The 17135-nt window shown below is 38.2% G+C and overlaps 1 protein-coding gene across 12 annotated transcripts in view; it reads left to right on the top strand.

Annotated features, from left to right (window-relative positions):
- The window catches only part of MTUS1 (microtubule associated scaffold protein 1), a 118078-nt gene that overhangs the window by 65693 nt on the left and 35250 nt on the right, over positions 1–17135 (top strand). The window contains exon 1 of one of the 12 annotated variants that reach the window (XM_023925124.2): positions 1666–2463. The exons of the other annotated variants lie outside the window; for them this stretch is intronic. Coding sequence (XP_023780892.1) covers positions 2343–2463 — 121 coding nt within the window. The 5' untranslated portion in view covers positions 1666–2342. Of the gene's footprint in view, positions 1–1665; positions 2464–17135 lie in introns of those variants that run through there. 12 annotated transcript variants of the gene reach the window in all.

The raw sequence follows: 17135 nt of genomic DNA, 5'->3' as shown, positions 1-17135 counted from the left end.
CAACTTCTCCCTTGGAGAAATGTGGGAACAGGAGGGAAAATAAAAGGGAGTTCTTGAGGGTGCCCTGGCAAAAGGATAAAACCTGGTGTGGTAGCTGGGTGCTAAATGATGTTTGAAGACTGGCTGTAAGCCTAGTAAAAATCTCAAAATGCCTTAATTAAAAAAGGATTTGACAATAATGATCTAATATTTGATGAGATGTGCTAATGAACTGTGCATGTGTGACTACACAAGTCTACTGTACTGTGCTGTAACAAGCCTTCTGGTTTACTGCTCAGTGTGGTTTTCAAGCACCATAATAATGCAGCCCAGAAAGGGGCAATGTCTTTGATAACAGTATTTGATTATGAAAGGGTCTGGAACTGCAGGCTGTTGGGTAGATAGATGAACACACATTACTTGTGCCAAAACTCTTCAGACTAGAAGGAATAGATGAGGTTTTATAGCAGTAATGACATGCATGCCCTGCTGTGTGCAGAGGCTGCCCTGGGAACCAAACAAAAAAACCTAATTTACTGTCTTTGTACTTATTTTGAATGGTTTTGTGTGGACTGAAGATGTATTATAGTACTTCAGAGTTGGTGTTTCATCAGTGTGCTGGGAAATAAATATTTTGGTCCCTGCTTTGAAAACATGCCAGGGTATTCTCACGCAGTCTGCTGTGGAGGTTGCCTTGATGGGTCTGTCTCGGTGCTGCGCCACAGCTCTTCTGCTCTACATACAGTGAGCATCTGCTTCACTGTCACTGCACCAGGCTCTGCGTGATGTTAGAGATACCCGGATACAGCAACAACACGCTATTTTTACTTCTAGCTGATGTGGAAAATAAGCTCTATGAATTTAAAGTGTTATGCTTCTTGAGCAAGTAAGACATGCTATTAAAATATAAAAGTTAGATTTGTGGATGTAAAGAGAGGACTGGTAAGGCACTGCTGAAAAGAGACTTGTCACTGTGATACTTGATTTGGCTTTTACCTGCTTCAGACTAAATTGGGTTAATTGTTTTTGGAAATGGAAAACCTGTTCAGAGGTATAGATACTCGAGAACATTGGCTGGGGTTTGCTGAAATGGTAGAAGTGCAGAATCAATGGAAGAGAACCTAATTCTATTGTCTCTAAAAAGTGACAAAATCTGCGGAGGCCAGCTCTTCAAACAACCCCAAAGAAGTATGAGCTGCCACTGTCTTGTCTCCTGCATTGGCTGGAGTACTTGGGTGGTCCCTGCTGCATTGGTTGCCTGGTAAAGCAGCTGCTGAACTCAGGAAAAGTAGTGAAATGTTTCTTTTTGCACAGAAAGTTGGCCAGTGCATGTATGTCTAGTCATGGTTGCAGGTAAAAAATGTGACATTTTCTAATCTGTAAAACATTTACTCCTTTATTTTCTAAATTGACTTTTAATTTAATTTTTGCTAATAGCGGTGGACTTCAACAAAGTATATACAAAACTTTTCAGCTCAATAAATAGTAAGAGGAAAGTTTTTATATGAGGGATAATCAAATATGGAAAGAACATCTATTTTGTAGGAATTCCTCTAACACTGCTTATTTGCCTTAATGTTTGGGTGCCTTCAAAACCCAGCTGGCAGAGAGCTGTTTTAATATGAATTAATGCCCGAGTCCTTCTCCTCGGATGATAAATGGAAGCATCTGGAGCGCTGAGCTGTCAAGCTAAGCAGAATTTCCCTTAAGCAGCTCTCAAATACTGAATTGTTCTTAGGGAATAGATGTGTCTTTGGATTTGTTAACACTGTAAATGTTGACATAATATTTGATTGAAAGAAAGTTTTAAAAAGTGCACCCTGAAAAGATTTTTGGAAAGCAAAGCTGAAATATGCCTCCAGGAATATTCAAATAATGTTCCTTACAGTCTCCAAAGAGAACTTACATGGCCTGTGACATTGCTGGATGATATATTCAGCTGGTGAGACCACCCACTTCCTCCTCCTCCCTCCTCATCCTCCTCCTCCCATTTCTCCTTTTCCAGTTCCCAGCCCACAGAGTCCCGTAGCAGATTGAGCATCGGTACTGTGATGCAATTCAGAGGCTGCTGGTTTTCGAAATCACTAAGTCGGTTTTATTCTGAGGACAAGCTTTGTTTTCAGAACATCTGGTGAGGAGAAGCTGCCAGCAGCATTTACGTTGTGGATATCTGCTTTTACTGATTTTTTTGCTTCTCTGTGCATAAGAAGTAACAGCAAAGGAATGGAGACCTGATTATTTCTTCAAGCCTGTTTTCTCTAGCAAGAATTGTTCACTTCTGCCAGTAGTGATTTAAAAACATAGTATGTGACAGTACATGGAGGCTATTTCTTGCTTGTTTGTCTTCCAATTGCACTGAAGACATGTTATGGTCCCCGAAATTTTCCTTATCCAACATGCGCATAAGGCTGACAGCAAAGGGATTGCTTCGAAACATTCGTCTACCTTCTGGCTACAAGAAAAGCACTGTTATATTTCATACAGGTTTGTGTATTTTTGATATGATGATTAGAGCATGCATTGAGTGAATCTCTTGTTTACTTTAACAGCATCTTATTTTTAGCAAATAGGAACTGTACTGGGCATGAAATTTTTTGAATTTCAGACAGAAGTCTGACTTTTAAGCAAAGTAGTTTCATATTCTAAGTCTCTGCATGTATGTTGAGCTGCTTGTTTGGAAGATAGTTATTCTGTTTATGAAATGCAAATTGGGATTTGCTCTTTCCTTGCACAAATCCAAAAATAGTATCAGGAAGTCTGTGCTATTAAATATTTATCTAATCATTTTAATAGTTACCTGCTGGGAACACTGTCTTTCCTGTATCTTGATTGGGTGCAAGGAGGGAAGCAGGGAGGGAAGTTGAATGAATACAGGCTGTCATGGTGTGGCTTTCTGTCTGTGAGAAATATTTGAATACTTACCTGTAGATATCTGTTATCACAGATACTGTGCTAAACATCTTATTTGCAAGTGGAGTAAGCAAACTTTTCCGCCTCTTGTCTTGTAACCTAAAAGGTACAATGTTTTGAGACACTGAGGATAAGTGTGTGTGTGTGTGTGTGTGTTTAATTCACACACGTACACACAGAATACAACAAACAAACAAAAATTACAAAATTCTCAGATGCATCTGACCTGATTTTTATCTTCAGCGTCAGGCAAAGTAAATAAAGCAAGTTTATGGAAGGTGAGCTTTATTCCAGGACATATATGTGTCATTTCAGGGGTGAGGAGTGAAAGTTGGTTTTTTGTTTGAGCTGAGCTGTGTGACATCTAGAGATACTGAGAGCATCTTACATAAGTATTTTTCTGCACTGCACTATTTACAGTTTTGTTGCATTGTACTTAGAGGGGAGCGAGCAGCTGCATAAGCTAGTTTTGCAGAAGCTATTCACTCAAGAATTTCCTCTCTCACTTGAATACCACCCTTTCTGCTTTTATTTTCTCGGAGCTGAGTGCTACCAGTCAGCTTTCCTTACTGTCCTGTCTTTTCACATGGCAGCTTAAACCATTTGTCTTGGCATTTCTTATCCTTGCCAAAGTAAATCCAGCTTCAAAATTCTTCTGGGGTGATAAATGTATTTATGAACATAATACAGGCCAACTGTACAACGTAGGCTTCTGTTTGCAGGTTCTTGCGTTGGCTTTAAACTAGGATTTAAATACCTTGATGCCAAAAATTCTTATGTAAAGGGTGTCTTTGTGCATGTAATTATATGAATAATGTGAAATTTCTACATAACACATACTCCAGGACCAAAAATCCTAAAGGTGAGGAGAAGGTGAGGGGAGAAAATGTTCAGTCTTCCAAATGTTCATTCAGTGCTACTGAAATTCATGTGATTTTGAAAAATAAATGTCAGTGTATATATCGAGAATATTACAATTACAAGAATCAGTTTTTGGTTTCATTCCATTTGAGTGGATGTGAAAGCAAAACCTGCCTGAAGGTCTCTGTGAAATACAACATGTAAAATAGGTTGCAAGCCCTGTGTTCTAGCTAAGCAGCACTTCATTAAATAAGAAGCGCTGAATAGACCTTCTGTGCGTTTTCTCTATGTACAGTGTACAGACTAATAGGACGGCACTGAAGCTTAAAGAGATTTTTGCCTGCTCTCCCCATTCTTCTGTGCGGTCCTTGAGTCTTGTAGTAAGTCAGTATGTTAGCAGAAAGCTGACCAGTGGTTAACTAGAGCTGAGTATATAAAAAAAGTAGGGCATATGAAAACCAGGTCAGTCTGTAGTGGAGAATGCAAGTATGTATAGATAATACTGCGGTTTTTGAAACAGCAGAATGCATCGAAGCTTGTTAGTGATTATTTCAGGTTCATAAAACTCAGCAACAGTACATGTGAGTACATAACTGTGTGCATCAAAAGCATAAAAGGTTATTTTCTGTTGTTGTTAAATGCCAGGAGGAGCCATATTTAGTCTTGCAGCACCAATATTACTGTCTCTTCTTGTAGTGGTTTGATTTGATTAAAATGACATGGCTTCTTTCCAAGGTCTTGTGAGCAATAGGCACAATAAGCTATAGAGAGTGTGTATCAATAAATAAGGGAAGGGTAACTGCCAGAAGGAATTTCAGGGTCCATCTAGGAACACGAATATGTATGAGTGTTATATAAACAACACTGAGTTCCAGTTTTGAGGTAGATTGCGCTTCTAATAAGCATTATCATGGATTTCATTCTTTGCTCCAATTGATCATAGTGTAGATCAACTGCCTTTATGACTGTAGACTGTCCTTGAGATGCTTACAGCAATTGTTGAAATGCAGAATTTTAAAGTAATCTAGAGTACAGGTCAGGTTGGATTCTTCTCTTGTCCTATCGTGCCTGACAATTGCAGTGCAGTAATTTGGTGAAGTTAGAATGTAAGCAGTGTTGGGAGGAAGAGGATGGAACTTGTTCTTGGTTTTTCATTCTGACTTGAGGGTAGTTCACAGCAACCTGACGCTGTTTCTTCACATGGAGCATGGGGGGACACACAGGTGTTAAGTAATTCTAGGTTAGTCAATGCACTTAAGGTTAAATTGATCCTTGGGCTGGGTGTCTTTGCACTACTTGCATTGCCATCCATATGGAGGTGTCAAAGTACCTAAGGTAATACAGATAAGTTACAGCATAATCATGCAGTCTGTTCAGGGGAAGCCAAATAAAATCAGATGTTTTTCCCCTAGGAAGGGAGTAAATCCAGGTGAAATTTACTGTAATATTTAAAGTGGTTTTTTAAGGTCTTTCAGCTTGTTGCCTTGTGTCTAACTTCCATAACTGTGCTCTACACTGCTTCAAGGTCGAGATATCCAGAAGTTTCTTCTCTCTCCTTGAATGCAGGCAGACATCAAAGTATCATTTTTCTCAGCAGCTGAAAGTCTACTACACCTGCATTGTTAGCTGTATATAATGAGTGCCCTCTTCAGCAAAACAAAATCCTGAAACCTTCAGGAAATAATTCATTTTCCCATCCTGTGAGTTATAAAACTTACTTGTAGCAAGTAACTGCAAAAATCTAAACACTTCAGAATTACATAAACATTGCAGAGGATAATGGGAACCACTGTCTTTCAGTGATAAATATTATATTTGCTTCCTTTATTGAACCATTTAGGATTTTTACCAGAGTGGCTAAAGTGCTCTTACATTCTTCATGCTTCAGTGGTATGACAGAGTAAATCATCATCTCTTTGTAGATCATCAGTTCTGTGAGAGAAAAGACATTCTGTAAACTGTGAGAGAAAGTCATTCTTTTATGAATGATTCAAAATAGTAGTTTTGAGTTGCATATGCTTTCTCTTGTATATAAAGATTAAAGTCCAGACCATAAACTAGCTTTGCAAGTGGAGGTCGAAGCTCTTGGGCTTTTTGTTGAGAATTTGTCAAGGTTTGTATACTGTTTTGTCTCAAAATGTTTTCATCCAGCCCTTTTTTGCTGCTTTTCCTCTTTCTTTCCTTCCCTTAAGCAAACTGTACTTGGTGCTCTTGTCTTGCTGGTGACTTCCATTGCTTACTAAACATGGCTTTTCAGCAATACCAGTTTTAAAAACTTCCTTGCTAATAACAAGCAAACATCATAGATGTGTTTATTTGAGCAGCTGACATCCTTTTTCAGTGACTTCTTCCCAAAGTTACTCCTGGGTCACATTGGGAACTATAAAATTACTTCTGTGTGTTGCAAAGCAGGGTTCATAAAAAATGGTTTTGAAACCCTGGGATGTCATGAGTTGCTTAACTGTTCATATCACCTTTTTTCCACCCCCCCGAAGATTAAATGAAGTACTGGTTAAATTTCTGACACTACAGTTTAATACAGCACCATAGAAAGATACCCAACACACTGAATCCTGTTAAGTATTCTAAATCTGGAAGTCTGCTGAAGGAATTTTATACAGGACAAGTATGTTAAATATTTGTGTCACCCTCCAAGGGAAAAATAGTTCAGAAGTAAAGCCAGCTTATCTCTTCTGAGCAAAAGAAGTTGAATAGCTGGAAACCATTCGTCATGGGGGATTTTGAATTTAATCATGTTCCTGTTTAAGTCAGTGAGATTCTGCTCTTGACTTAATCTGTTCAAGACTGGGTACTAAATGACCTGCCTGATGTGCCTGATTTCAGTCTTAATAGGCCATAGCTTCAGCAGGCATGTAGGCAAGTAAATGGAGATTCTTATTTTCAGGTGTCACAGCTCCATGTTTTGGGGTTTGTAAGTACGGTTTGTACTCTATACAAAGTCTGATCCAATGGATGTGTTTGCAGTAGCTATAAAATGAAGATAGTACTAGTAATTTCAAAGGAAGCCTTGGTAGAAGGCTTGGATCAGACATGATCTGCCAAACCCACCCAAAAAAAAACCCCAAATAACAAAAGAAACCCCCCAACCCAACAAAAAACATGCCAAACTCAAAACAGAGTAGCTTATATATGGTTTTAACACTTAACCTGTGCATATATTTAATAAAATATGAAAATGAATTGAAATGGGGAGCTTTGCCCCAAAAAATCTGAAGAACAGATGGCATGTTGCTGAAAAGCAGATGCGTACCAACTTAGATTCTACTCCACAGTGGCAAGTGATGTTGGATTTTGTTATTTATTCAATTAAAGGGATTAATTATATGTGAAGGATGCCCCAAGTATTTGTCAATATGAAATGAATAATTTGTTGTTTCAAGCTCAACCTCATAGAAGAAAAGTTAATTGGAGAGTAAATATAAGAGACATAACATGTAATCTTTACTAGTTCCACTGCATATTCTAAGTGTGCATATTTTCCCACTTGACATATCTAATAGGTGAAAAAGGTCTGGCTGCAAATTCTGTTGCTGTGAAGTAGGTTAGGATTTGAAAACGACAGTCAGCTACACTTAAAAGCTTGAATAGCTTTTAAATTACTTCAGGGGATTTCCAGTGGTAAAATGAGGCTTATACTTCTAAAATCTGCCTCTTCCAGTTTTGCAGTTTGTGCAAATGAATCTGTTACCATAGAAGAAATGGCTTGCAGCATTCAGACAAATTAAGTATTACTACTTATTAAGCCCTTCTAATCTGAACTTTCTAAAACATACAGCAATAGCTTTTTTTTTTTTTTTTTGAGGAACATACCATGAAATTTCAGTGGTAGAATGCAACATTTTGAGTATTTTCAGCCAGTTGTTTCACTGTCCTGTATTACCTTTCTTTCTTTGCTGGCACAGGAAACTCTGATGTATGAAGGAGAATAGAGTTTCTTCCATTTCTAGTTAATTTAATTTTTAAAATAATGTATAGATTGGGACCACAGTTACCACTCTCACCACCATGAATGCTAAGAAGTTGTGATTTCTGTTTATAGAGATTTGCTATTAATTTAGTGTCATGTATTGAAGCAGCATTTCTATTGTTTTTATTATTTTTAAAAATTGTAATCTTTCAGTATTGCAATGCATAGGAATAACTGGGGTCCAAAGGTGATGGATTTGATGTTTTTAGGGAAGTTGTGGTGTTCCAAACAGCTCTTGACTGTTTCACCCAATATCATGCCAAAACCTAACCTATTTGGAAAACTATTTGCAAGCATACCCGATCTCTCCTGGCTTGTCTTCTAGAAGAAAATTCTGTGAAGACTGCAGTGGTCAAGCTGTCTAGCTGGAATAGTGTTGTTACAGTTAAACAGTAACAAGTTAAAAGTTAGTCCTGTTCACAACTAAAAAAGTTAGCACTATCACCAACACCTTTCTAATCATGTCCACCAACAGGTCATGGAGTATTATTTCTGTTTGTTTCCTACCGGGACAACAAAATATTATTTGATCTGCTGAAAACTGAATGTATCAGCAGTGTAGCTTACATCTTAAAATAGTGTAAAAAACCCCAAACAGCTGTCCAGATAGTCAAATGTGGAAATAACTCACCTTAAATAACCTGAGTTGTATCTGGATATGACGTTGCTTTACAAATGCTATTTACAAACCTTTCATTGGTATCATCTCTACTGATGTGTAGTAATTGTAGCAAGGGCATTAAATAACCCGGGGTCCTGTGTTCAACTCCTGGTTAAATTTATATTTGCTACTTCTTGTCATGATAGTCTGCTGCTTGTACACTTATAGCAAGTAAAGATCTTCCTCAGGATCCTTGTGTAAACAGTTTGTATGTGACATTATGGAAATACTTCTAGTTAGGCAGGAAATAGAACGGCTGGGAACATCTGTGGTGAAATTCTTTTAATGAAAACTTATCCTTTTCTCAAAGAGAACTAGCAGTCCTTCTCTAGAAAAGTCACAGTATTACAAATAGTACTCATTAATTGCTTGACTTCCATAATAATAATTTTAGACTCAGATACTGTTTATATCAGAAGCATCTAAATTATTAAAAATTTCATGTTTATATTTATTACAAGAATAGACATTGTGCTAAACCTTTTCAGATATTTTAAGTTGTAAAACAGAATAATTGGAAATATTTTCTGCAAAAGGATAAGTGAACTTTCTTATATAGCCAGTTGCAATTTATTCTACTCCAAATAAAACAGAAGACTAGAAAAAATTTGCTTTTCCTAGCCATAAAAATGGCTATGCTGTGTTAGGAATATAACATGGCTTGCTTATTTCCACAAATATTACTGCACAATCTGCCACCTGCTTAACTCACTTAGCAAGTTAAGACATTTTGCTAATTAAAAATATAAAAGGTTCTGATATGAAATGAGTAGCATAACCCTATTAAACCTGTATTTCTTTATTTCAGGAGGGTTCTCAGTTAGGATTTAAGGTCAAAGAAAGCAAGATGTGTGTGTAATGTGCAGTGAATATTTTTCTTGCTGCCTTTGTTAGTGGCACAAGTAAAGGTGCTCATATTTGGAGGTTTTTCTTGAGGATTAACCTCACATATGGGTTTTGGTCCTTGTGGTATGTTATGGGTATACCCCAGTGAACACCACACTTACCTGAGGTATCAGCTCCTGAAGATTTCTGTTGTCTTCTTTCCCTCCCTTCCTCCCAGCCCACCACCCAATGAAAGCAAAAAAATCTGTCTGCCATCTTTGTAGTTTGCTAGCTTGAACAGAAGAGACTCAGGGGAACATGAAGTGCAAGGAGTGATACGCTGAATGTTTTAAAACTTCTCCACAGGAAATGCTTGGTCTCCACAGCAGGCTTAACAAGCTTCCTCTTTGAGTGGAACGCTGGTAGCTGTTGGGCAGCATTAGCCAAAATGGTCTTCAGTTGTGCAGCTTGGTTAGGAGTGGCTGAAAAGAGAAGTCCCTTAACTGCTCAGCAAGCAGCAGGACTTTGTCTGTCTCAAAGGGTGGAGATATTTTTAGCAAATAAAAATTCTGGATGCTGCCATGTTCTCTGTTTTGTTTTCAGCTTGGCAAGATGTTTTCAGATAGGCTCCGATATGTTGCACTAAAGCTGTTCCTGAAACAATGGTGTGCAATGTCCTAGGCACGTCCCTGGGGAGATATCTCTGCAGTTTAATAGCAGGAAAACTGCTTAACATGACAGGAAAGACACAAATAGGTCCTTGATGTGGTGATTGCCAAAATCTATATAAGTACATTTTGTGTGTCTTTTGAAAATGTGGAGTTCCAGCAGCACTTAGAGCTGGTATGAGGCACTTGAGATGCGATATTTTCTGTCTTGAGCTTGCAGTGGAGCATGGAAGATTGAGTTCACGTGGATGATTTTAACCAGCAGCAACTGAAGCGCTTCTGTTAAGATGGTGTTCTATTCTGTTGACCAGCAAATGAGTTTTCACTGCTAGGGTAGCTTTAAAGTACCATTTCAAGTTCAGTTTTAGACACATGTTCATCTATGTTGGTATTCCTTAATACATGCTATGCTGCTGTCTCCTTAAATACATTTTCCTGAAGTTGTGAGTTTAATTTTGATAGCTTAAATTTTCTTTCATTCTTCAGGGACTTAATGTTAATTGAGCTGATATGTGTAATCAAAAGGATGAAAAGTACAAGTGCTTAAACTTTAAGTTAGAAAAATGACTTGCATTTGTGTGAACCAGCCCAGTGGGGGTGATTATGTGCAAAAAACATTCTTAGTGCTTTAGAAAACCAGTAACTCAGAAACCAGATCTAGAGTAACTCAGAGTCTTAACTGAGCTGTGAAACAATGTAGAAATAGATAATCCTTTACTTAGAGAAAAGTTTATTGCGACTTCCCTTATGTGATCTTGTCATGCCAAAGTAGTCCTCTGCCAAGAGGGTAATGGTATGTCTCTGCCCTGTTGTTTGGAAATGACAGTACGGATTAACACTTTTTGCAAAGTAATTGCTTGGTTATTTTTTAGTCTTGGGAGAACACCAGATCTGGGACTGATCCTGAACTTGTCAGATGAAGTCAGGCAGCTGGGGAGGAGCAGCCTGCTGGGTTGTGATTAAAACCAGTCAAGGTAATGACTGGAGCAAAGTCATCAAGCGATACCATAGTCAACCACCACATCAGTGTTTTCTGCATAGCCCCTAAGAGTGCTAGGATGGATTCTTGATGGGATTTGGGAAGTTGATCAGTTACTGTAAACTTTACTTTTCTTTGTTAATTTCCAGCCTATAAACTTAATAATACCTATATTATCACTGATTTTTATTTTATTTTTAAATCCATGGAAAAAAATAATGTACTAGCTTTGTCTCTGAATTGGTTTATACTCAGAAATTTGTGACTTGTCTTGCAGAGTGAATCTGTATGTACCAAAAAAGAGAATTTGGATGCTAACTATTAGTTTTGTAACTTGATATTTCAAACTGTGGCCATCAGTTTGCAATTTGAGGAAAATGTTAAAATTGAACTTCTTATGATATTCTGGTACATAAAGTATGATTATATTAGATAACTCAGCACTGATTATAATGCTTCCTACGTGCTTAGAAGTGCAGTCACCTTGCTTTTTAAAGAACATTATCAGTGAATTTGATCATAATCTGAATTTGCTTTTAAGTGGCTGTAGAGTTTCATAAACACAGGAAGATGTGTTTCAGCTTCAGGAACACTTTTGGCACAAAGGCAATAATGCAGGCAAGGCTCTGGAGGCTCTTTAAATTCCCACTGTCTGCCCTACTTTTTCTTCCATAATATCCTTTAGGCAGGATTTCAGTGCCATAGTTAAGTCAGTGACATTTGTTAGAGTCATATAACATCAGCTCACACTAGTGTGATTAGATAAACAGCTTCTGAGTTCAAACTAAAAGCTATGCTGTCCTCTCTATCCAAGATAGCTGCAGATATTGTGCAAGAAAATGTTGCATATTAATGTGCTACTCTTGTGGTCCAAATGTATTTTCAAGTCTCTTCTTTGTACACTTGTTTTCAAAGGAAGATTATGGTTCTTTGCAAATTACTAAGCCTTAAATATACTCTTCTCTGAAGGACTTTGAGTAGCTGAGAAAAAAGAAATTAAGTTCTTGAATCTAACGTTAGTCTGAGCTAATACATGTTCTGACCAATAAGTAATATGTTGGTTGTGAAGAAAGGGTAACCATGTTGAATAAGAAATGGGCAAAACTGACAAAGTGAAGTTTGGTGATTCAGCGAAAATTCCACCTTCGTTCAGGGTTGATAGGGTTGGTGGTTTTCTTTGCCTTTACTGCAACAAAGTAGACCTGTATAGTACATCAGCAGAAAGTAGTTTGTAAGCTTTAATCTTAATTGTATATGCTGTAAGAGTCCTGTTTGGAGTTCTTCCTAGTCCTTTCTTGGGTTGTTGAAGCCAAGTTTTGTATGTAGATACAGATTTAATTTATGATGAAAAAAATTAAGTCTGTGAACTTTTTACTTCAATTTGTAAGTAACAGTGTCTCTCCCAGTTGCTTTATGTTTATCCCTAGCATAACTTAAAATGCTTGCCAGCTCTTTTGGAAGGAAGCGTGTTAAAAAGTAGTTGAAAAAAAGTTAAGCTGTTCTCACATCTGACTTTCCAGAACATAGGAGATTGCTCTGTGTGCATGAGAGCAGAAGAGAAAACTCAGCTAGCCTTCTAGTATCTGTGTGAAAAGTGGCATGAAGAGAAGCTAAAGTCAGTGATTTCAGGTGAAATCAGGTTGGGTTTCATGTGAAAGAAAACATACAATGAAAAAAATGTAGCAAGGTGTTTTGTGGTAAGACTTAAAAAAGTTGAGCAGTCTGGTGAAATGTCTTTTGTACCTAGGTTGTGTTTACCTTGCTTCAACAAAGAGTGATGTAAATGGTTTCAGGAGGCTTTTTCCAGCCTTGTATTCTTGATGTTAAGCAAGGTAGGGTGGACAAGGTAGGCAGTATTAAAGAAGGAATGCATTCAAGCATTGCAGCTTAAATGGTTTCCTCTTTTCTGGCTGTGTTTCAGCCATTTCACCTGGTAACCTGTGAGGGCTGGGATCTTTGCAAAGGCTCGAACAGGAAGAGGCCTCTATTGGCATCATTCTGCTCTTGGGTCTTGTGTGAGAGTTTTCTACACATGTCTGGTACTGATCATCTTCCTGTAACATTACACACACACTCTCTTGCTGTATCCAATGAGGATATGGAGAAACAAAGGAAGCAGGATTTGTATTGGGGAGGCAGTTCATTGGATCTGGGAAGGGTTTGCAATAGTATGAACTAATCATGGTGAGACCCCTGTCCCAAATGACTCTGGGTCCTGATTTTGTGGACAGAGGCTGCAGAACAAAGGGCAAAAGTGTGGTATATCCTATACTTGAGATGAAGCAGTAGAGGGCACCAGACAGTAAGGAGCAACTTTTTGTACAGGAGTTAGGGAAAGAACAGACTTTGAGGAAAGAAGAGCAGAAGGGAGAGACATCAGTCTTCAGCATCACTCCATGATTTGTTTTTTTTGGGAAGTTGTGTACTTCATCGATGACAGGGCACAGCTTCAACTATAAGAAAAAGGACTGCTTCATATGTTTGTTTGCCTAATCAGAGAAATACCTGAACCAGAAACTTACTGAAACATAAACCCCTTATGTAAAATAAGTATAGCTTCCAGTATATTGTATGTTTTAAAGTTAGGGAATTCAAAGATTTAAGGTTGTCTGTAATGTACATGATAAACTGATGTAGCAGAGTTCAGATATCTAGACTGAGTATAATACACAGATGTTGTTCAGTCTTTAATTCAGTCCTCATTGGCCAAAGCATCAGTGCACTGTAATATCCTCATGCAATTACTTTCCATCTTATTGTCACCTTTGTCATTAAAAATGAATGACAGTGGGTTTTTTTTAAGGTGGATGAAGTAGTTTCATTAATGTAGGTATGGTCAATCCCTCTTATATCAAAACACCCATGCTCTAGGCTTTCTAGTACAATAAACTAGTTCTGCCATCTTCCTTTTTCCCCAGACTGTGTTGTGTAGCACTGTATGGGTAACTAGCATGTGTTAGGCTTTGTCTTAGTTCAGAACAAGCTAAAAAAAAAGAATCAAGAATCAATATCACCATTGATTATTTGGAAAATAACCAGGACAACCCTGATGCACTTGTAGTCTAGTCTATCTGGTGGATGTTAGAGTTGTTTTCCCTGAATTGCATTGCATTCCAAATTTGTTTTGTTTGTGATCATCTCTGAAAGTATGGTAGACTTATTAATATTTTTATCTTTGTAGCAGACATGTGACTCATATTCATGCTTGATATTTACTAGCTAGATCCCACAGAATCATGCAGAATATTCTGAGGTGGAAAGGACCCACAAGGGTCATTGAGTGCAGCTCCCAAGTGAATGGCCACAGAGATACTGAACCCCAACCTTGGCATCATTAGAACTATTCTCTAACCAACTGAGCTGTGAAAACTTAACTCAGTTCTACATATTAAAGTTCCTGTAAACTTGGCAAAGTACACTGTGAATGCAGAGGTAAAATCACTGTATAGTAAGTGTTCAAAGCCCAACTAGTGTTTCTGTAAAACACACCTGTGGTGCCTAAAGTAAAAAAATGTTATGGGAATCATGGTGAGATTGTAGAAGAACATAAATACTTCTGAGAGCTTCCTTTCCTTTTCATTATTGTGTGTATAAAGATAATACACAGTTCTGGCTGGAAATGCGGAATGAAAAGGGTTGGATTTAAAATGTTCCACTGAGGCTACTAGTCAGTTTTGTAATAAAGTCAGTGGATGAGGATAGACAGAAACTTCAGGAATGGTGCTTTAAACTGAATGCCTGGAATAATATGTGATGACTCTGCTTTCCTCCTCCAGGCTGTACAGCATTCAAAAAATACAGGCTAAAGAACCTTTGTACCCCTGAAAAAAAAGGCAGCGAGATTTCTGCTGTATGTTTTACTCCTGCTGAGTCAGTTTAAGCATCTAGGTCAGGTTTCACCTGCCTGCAGTTAAATTTTGTTCAGTTCTTGCATCTTTCTTAAAAGCCTCTGTGGTGGTTGATTGGTTTCTTTAGAACAGCTTGAAAAGGATTTGATGACAGCTGAAATAAGCGTGTTTTCCTGGACATGGGCTAGTACTAGACATGAAAGAAGGGAAACTCAAGAGGTTAAAGTAAGAGTAGAGGAAAGGGAGAGCTGCTGCACTGCTTTAGGAAACATTTAGTTGTCATCTTGAGCTTCAGATCATATTGATGCAGGGGGAGATGCAAGACAAGAAGTGCTGTTTCTCTTTACCTGTTTGCTTTGAGATAAGACCACGGATAAAGAAACTTCTGAAGTACAGCATCTTAAGTATTTCAGCTGAGCAGATTATCCAGGTACAGCTCTGAAAAATGAAGTCTCTTAGCTGTGAACTAGAACTGGCTCCTGACTGGCATGCTTGAAGTGTGAACAGAGCAAGTTGGGACTGTCTGCACCAGGTTATACAGACAGGCCTGAGGCAGAGCTTAGAAACAAAACATCACTTCTTCAGGAGTCTGTGTTTGTACAATCACCAGCCTGGACTGTGAGAGGCACAGGAGGAAGGTGTGTATTCACCACTTGCCAAGATGGATGCAGGTAAAAATTACAGTTGACCAAGCTGTGGAGGGCCTGGGGGGGTTTGAAGACTTCCATCCAAGTCCAGCCTTGCCAGGCCTTTCGCAGACACCATTAATTTAGTTGTGGCTGCTTTCCCTGTGTATTTGTCCGACCTGGGCTATATTATAGCCCAGAGCAGGAGTTTTGGAAGAATTTAAGGTGGTAATATACAGCTAGCTGAATTTCCAGGTCCTCTCAAATGTAATGTATGTACTGCTGCAGATTAAACCCAGAAGCTTCCTTATTTGCATAGATGTTCTTAAGTTGTCCTTTACTAATGGCCATAGCTTGTCACAAGGCAAGCTTTAAAATTACAGCCATGAAATTAAATGGCTGAACTGGTCCTCCTATTGCATTGCTCAAATAACTTTTACACATTGTGATGGGGGGAAGGCATAATTAGAGTTGTAGAAAGAGGGTTGTTTTTGTGTTTGCTGGTTGGTAATTGTCTAAAATTGTCTAATTGCGTTTCTGTAATGTGAAAGAAATGCCTTAAAAAAAAACAACAAATGACACCCCCCAAAAAAACCTCAAACATATCTCAAACACAAAATAGACTAGATTTTATTTAAGTAATAGAAATCCTTTTTCATTCTGCCCTAATCCTTAATGTACTTTTGAGAGGAAATCCACAACAGTGGTTGATTCAAGTTAGTCTATGAAATCAGGAGTTTTTTCCTAAACAGGAAAAAATGTTAAGACACTTGCAATGCATCAAGGTTAGAGACATCTTAGCTGGAGCAGAAGCTGTTGTGCAGCAGGTAAAAGGGGTAATTCTGAGACAATGAATTCTAGATTCAGAAGCTTGTGCATTGATAAAATGTTCTCCATCTGTCATTAGCTATCAAGTATTCCTGTTGAGAGACAGGTTACAAAATTCATAGTAGCAGCAACATCTGTGGACTTAAAATTTGCTTTGTATTATTAACCTATAAATTTAACTTTAGGTAAGAGTGTCCTCCAGAGTGGAGAAAAGTAAAGGAAATCTGCCTAAAATCTATATAAAGAGGGTCAACTTTACAAATTGACAAAGATGCCTTATGATCAGTCCCATCTTAGTTTAAGGGAGGAAGATGCCAAACACATTGACTGCCTTCTGGATAAAATTAATGTATTCTTTTAGAGCGAGAGACCACCTTCCAAGGACAGGTTTTCTTCAGTGTATTACATTGTAGCAGAGAACACTTGCAATTAGGGTGGGTGAGCATGCTTGTAGAAAGGAGGCTGCAGCTTTTGGGTTTGGTGATGTTGGACAGGAATGACAATTGCAGCACCTATTTTAGTCACCTGAGCTTTGTCAGCCAGGCTTTCAATGTAGCTTATACAGAAAGGCTTCCCTCAAGCACTCATTGATGTTGTAGTTAGGAGTCTGCTCTGAGTCAGTGTCCGCAGGAACCTGTTCCACTACAGAGAGACCAAGGGGTATCAACTGGAGATTTTTTTTTTAGCCCCAAACGTTTTTTTTGGTGGGGGTGTTTTGGTTTGGTTTTGGTTTTTCGGTTTTGTTTTTTGTAAACTCAGCTGAAATGACTGCTTCATGGAATCACTCTTTGTGGAACTATACCTTTAAAATCATCAGAAAGTGAAACTTATGCAGGATGGCACTTGAGCTATTTATCTCAATAAAAACAAAGGATTCATGTTAGCTGCCTGAAGTTTCTAGGAAGATTTAGATCTTGGAGGTTACATCCAAGAGTCTGGGAATACCCTTCCTTTCACCTGTT

Source organism: Cyanistes caeruleus, chromosome 5, assembly GCF_971803275.1.
Source record: "Cyanistes caeruleus chromosome 5, bCyaCae1.hap1.1, whole genome shotgun sequence".
Classification (NCBI taxonomy): domain Eukaryota; kingdom Metazoa; phylum Chordata; class Aves; order Passeriformes; family Paridae; genus Cyanistes; species Cyanistes caeruleus.
This window is presented reverse-complemented; position numbering and strand designations above follow the sequence as displayed.